Here is a 3,714-nt window from a genome sequence, read left to right as displayed (position 1 = left end):
GCCTAATATTGTGCCGTAAAAATGATGGTAACCACAAAAAGGCCTAAACTGGAAGGTAACCAGACATTGGTTCAGTTTTTTTTTTTATTTTTTTTTTTACCTGTCTTTGACGTTTCTGTCGGCTCCGCCAGAGGAAAGTATTTGGAGCTCTGATGTATTTCAGCAGCATGGAGGTCGTTCCTTCTGCAAACGTTCCAACTTGGATGCAAATCAAATAACCGCCGTTCTGTCAGACCAGCAGAGAGTCAATACCCGTTTATTCCTTTAGTTTTGGATTAAAAATAGACTTTAAACTACTTAAACGGACGTTTATCCCTTTTGTCATGTACAAAAAAACTATTTACGTACTTTTTGGTGTTTTTTGAAGTGTATGGTCATCTGACCATGAATAGTTTTTTTTTTGGAAATGACTAAAACAAGCCCATTGATTTAGTTTAGGGTCTATTTTTCGTATAAAACTAAAGGGATAAATTGCACATGCATATGCAGGTCTGACAGAACATCTTTGTTCGTCTGGATTGTTGGAGCCTTTTGTCGTGCATGAACTCTGTGATTGGTCTCCTGAATCACCATGGGAGTTCTTCTCTTCGGGATGAGTTCCATGGATGAATAGTAAATGCTCGGAGCGACAGAGAACCGCCATGATCACCCTCTGTTCACTGATTGATTTTCTCTTTTCAAAGATGGCTTCCTTGACGCCTCTTTCAAACCATCTGAACATTTTGGTCTTTAAATGCGAGGCCTTTGTTTTTTAGCTCCAAATTTACACCTGAATCTTTTTCAGTTACTTAAATGACAAAGACTCCTGGATCAGCGAACGTCTTCAAAAACACCTTCAGATGTAAACCTGTTTACATGATGACTTTACAGCAAAAAACACCAGAACATCCGGTTACAATGAATACGCTTTATTTTCCTTTTACAAAACAAAACAGAAAGGGGGCAAAAATGACTGTCTAGAAATACAGATATACAAGAAACATGATGAGAGGATCAGCAGCTGAATGAACTGAATCATAACGGAAAGAAAAAGGTTTACTACAGGCGGATGTTAAAGCTTCCAACCAATCCTCTGCGGCGCCCTGATTCTGGGGGCCGACGGGGGAACAGGTCTGAGAACGGGGGGAGTTTGGTGCAACGCTGCTGCAGTCGGTTAATATGGCATCAACCAAACATGTAGGTTAGAATGAACGACGCTGTGATATGATTCTCAAGCAGAGCAAAAAGAAAAAGAGAAGATGATGTTGAATGTTTTCTAAAACGATTTGGGAAAGAACTCGCTGCCCGTTTCTGTTCTTATTTAGTGTCTAAGGCACAAGAAACATATGATTATTTATCCAATTAGAGGAGGAGCCTCTAGAAGGAAGGGGGGGGGGGTACTGATTATACTGAAGTGGTTCAGCTGCAGAGGCGGCAGCCGCATTTAAAGCTGCGCTAAAACTAAGGTCTGTTCGAGGGTCGACTCCTGGGGGGCCGATACGGTCTGTCAGAAGATTCCAGATTCATCTTTCAAAATAATGGCACAGAATACATTCGAGTCACGGAGCCAGAAATGTACATAAGGAGATGTTTGTCAGCGACGTTACTGCGGTTCAATCAGCAAAGAGTCGAGAAACGAGCTGAAGGAGGAAAAGAAGAATCTTTCTTCTGTTTTTTATCTTAGGATCGTCATAAATGTCTGCGGAGGAATCATTTCACTTTAGTTCTTTCCTTTCAGGCCTTTCTTGGTAAAATCATTCTGACTCTACAGCTCCACCTGCTGGTGGATCCATCTCAAGCTTCAGCAGGAAAAACTAAATCATGAGGTGAAGAAGTTCAAACACGTGTTTCTGATCCATTTTAAAATGTCAGAACTGACATTTTATTCCCAGAATTCCCTGTTAGGGGAACAATGTTTTGTTTTAAATGTTTTTAGAGAAATCTGGTTTTATCATTGATGCGTTCAAAGCTTTTATTTTTATTCAACATTAAAAACAGGTTGTTAGCGAGAGTCTTTAATTATACGGTAAAATAGATTTTAAAAATTAAAAGCCCGACTTGAAGCCATTGAGGGTCTGATGAGACTGAAATTCAAACATTTTTTTGTGTGTTTTAGTAAATAAACTAACAGATAGAGTCTGGAAACTTAAACATTCTTATTTTTTTCACTCTAATCCAGAGCTGGAAATGAGAAAAAGTGGAATGTCTTCCTTTTTCCACCCGGCGTAGCGTCCTGAACGCGGCGGGACGCTGAGGACGTCCCGTAGAAGAGCGGTAAAGTGAGCTGAAAGTTGGTGGATAAACGTGAAGCACAAACACTGACATATAGTGAGGAGCGACTCTTCATCTCGTTAATCACCCATTTAGTGTTTTCCAGTCAAGCATTTCTTTTCGTTTCAGCTTCCAGATGTTCAGTACATTTTTTTTTTTGTTTTCCAGCATTTAGTTGTTTTTTTTTTTCCAGTTTAAAGGCCGGCGTTTCCTGTTAGGAGCTTTAAAGCAACACATTCCTTCTCTAATGCTGAGATGAAGCAACAGGTCAATCAATCAAACACGTTTCACAGTAAATTACAGTTTTTTTTCCTTTGCGTGTCGAGAGATGTGTCTGCAGAGGGGGGGGGGGGCATGAAGCAGAGAATCTATTCCATGAACTCCTGGTTTCCCCACACCTGATGTGAACACTCGCTTGAACGTGTAAAAAGAAGCACTTTGTACCTTCATGCGATGTTCTCATCGCATGAGAAGACCAGAACCGCCCTGGTGGCGAGTCAAAGGTTCACCGACTAAACCGGGACTGTGGGGACGGTGGGAATGGGGGTGTGGGGCGGGGCTTAGCGAGGAAGGTGGAGGTAAAAGTGGGTTTACTCGGCGTTGAAAGTCTGCGTGTCGTTGAAGTCGTTGGCACGGCTGTCAGCGTCGTCATCAGACATGTCTCCTGAAGCGCCGTCCAGGTTGAGATTGCGGCGTCCGGAACGGTTGGAGGAGAAGCTGCCGACGGGGCCGCCACGCCTGCTCCAACAAACACACACAAATAAAAATCTGATTTTACAAAAACTACAACTTTAAACAGTGGAAGTAGGAAAATCATTCCCAGGGGTTAAAAATGGAAGTCAATCCTGAAAGGATTAGGATTAGTCCTCAGTGGAGAGGATAAACCGAAGGTTTTAAATTAGTTCTGGGTACTAAATCCACTAACAGGTTCTTCTAGTTTCCTGGAACTTTAATGGCAAAAATATAAATTATCAAGTAAAGTTTAAACATCTTAATAAACATGATTCATTCAAAGTAGGTTTAAAACATCTTTTTGATAAATCTTCTAGTTAGAGTGGCTCAGTTATCCTGATCTATCTCTATAGTTCTGCTGCTATAGGCTTAGACTGCTGGAGGACATAGGGACCCCTTTTCATCATTCTGCTTCACTCGTTTCTCTCATTCTGTAGTGTTTGTTAGTTTAGCATAGGGCTGGGAAATTAAGTGGTAAAACTAAATAAAACAATTTTTATGATTATGAAGATTTGAATTTTTGAATCAAAATCTTTTTTTTCTCCCATCAATCAACCTTTAAACCGTCCACAGCTCAGAGCGACTTTAGTTCTTCACTGTTGGTTCTTAGTTGTGTTTTGATAACCGATAATCTCGCTGACTGTAAAATCTCTGAATCCAGACATTCAGTCTTAGATTTTCATTGCTTGTTGTTAAACATGATTTAAAATGTTTTCACAGCCTTTTAAAGCT

At 40.6% G+C, this 3,714-nt stretch overlaps 1 protein-coding gene across 1 annotated transcript in view; it reads right to left on the bottom strand.

Moving 5' to 3' along the window:
- Positions 1-2,771: 2,771 nt before the first annotated feature.
- The window catches only part of LOC107104536 (myosin-10-like), a 68,814-nt gene continuing 67,871 nt past the window's right edge, over positions 2,772-3,714 (bottom strand). The window contains exon 34 of the mRNA XM_015404548.1: positions 2,772-2,988. Coding sequence (XP_015260034.1) covers positions 2,841-2,988 — 148 coding nt within the window. The 3' untranslated portion in view covers positions 2,772-2,840. The remainder of the gene's footprint in view (positions 2,989-3,714) is intronic.

The sequence above is a fragment of the Cyprinodon variegatus genome, unplaced genomic scaffold (assembly GCF_000732505.1).
Source record: "Cyprinodon variegatus isolate N-32 unplaced genomic scaffold, C_variegatus-1.0 Scaffold1782, whole genome shotgun sequence".
NCBI lineage: Eukaryota > Metazoa > Chordata > Actinopteri > Cyprinodontiformes > Cyprinodontidae > Cyprinodon > Cyprinodon variegatus.
The sequence above is the reverse complement of the archived record's forward strand: the minus strand, read 5'-3'. Positions and strand labels throughout refer to the sequence as shown.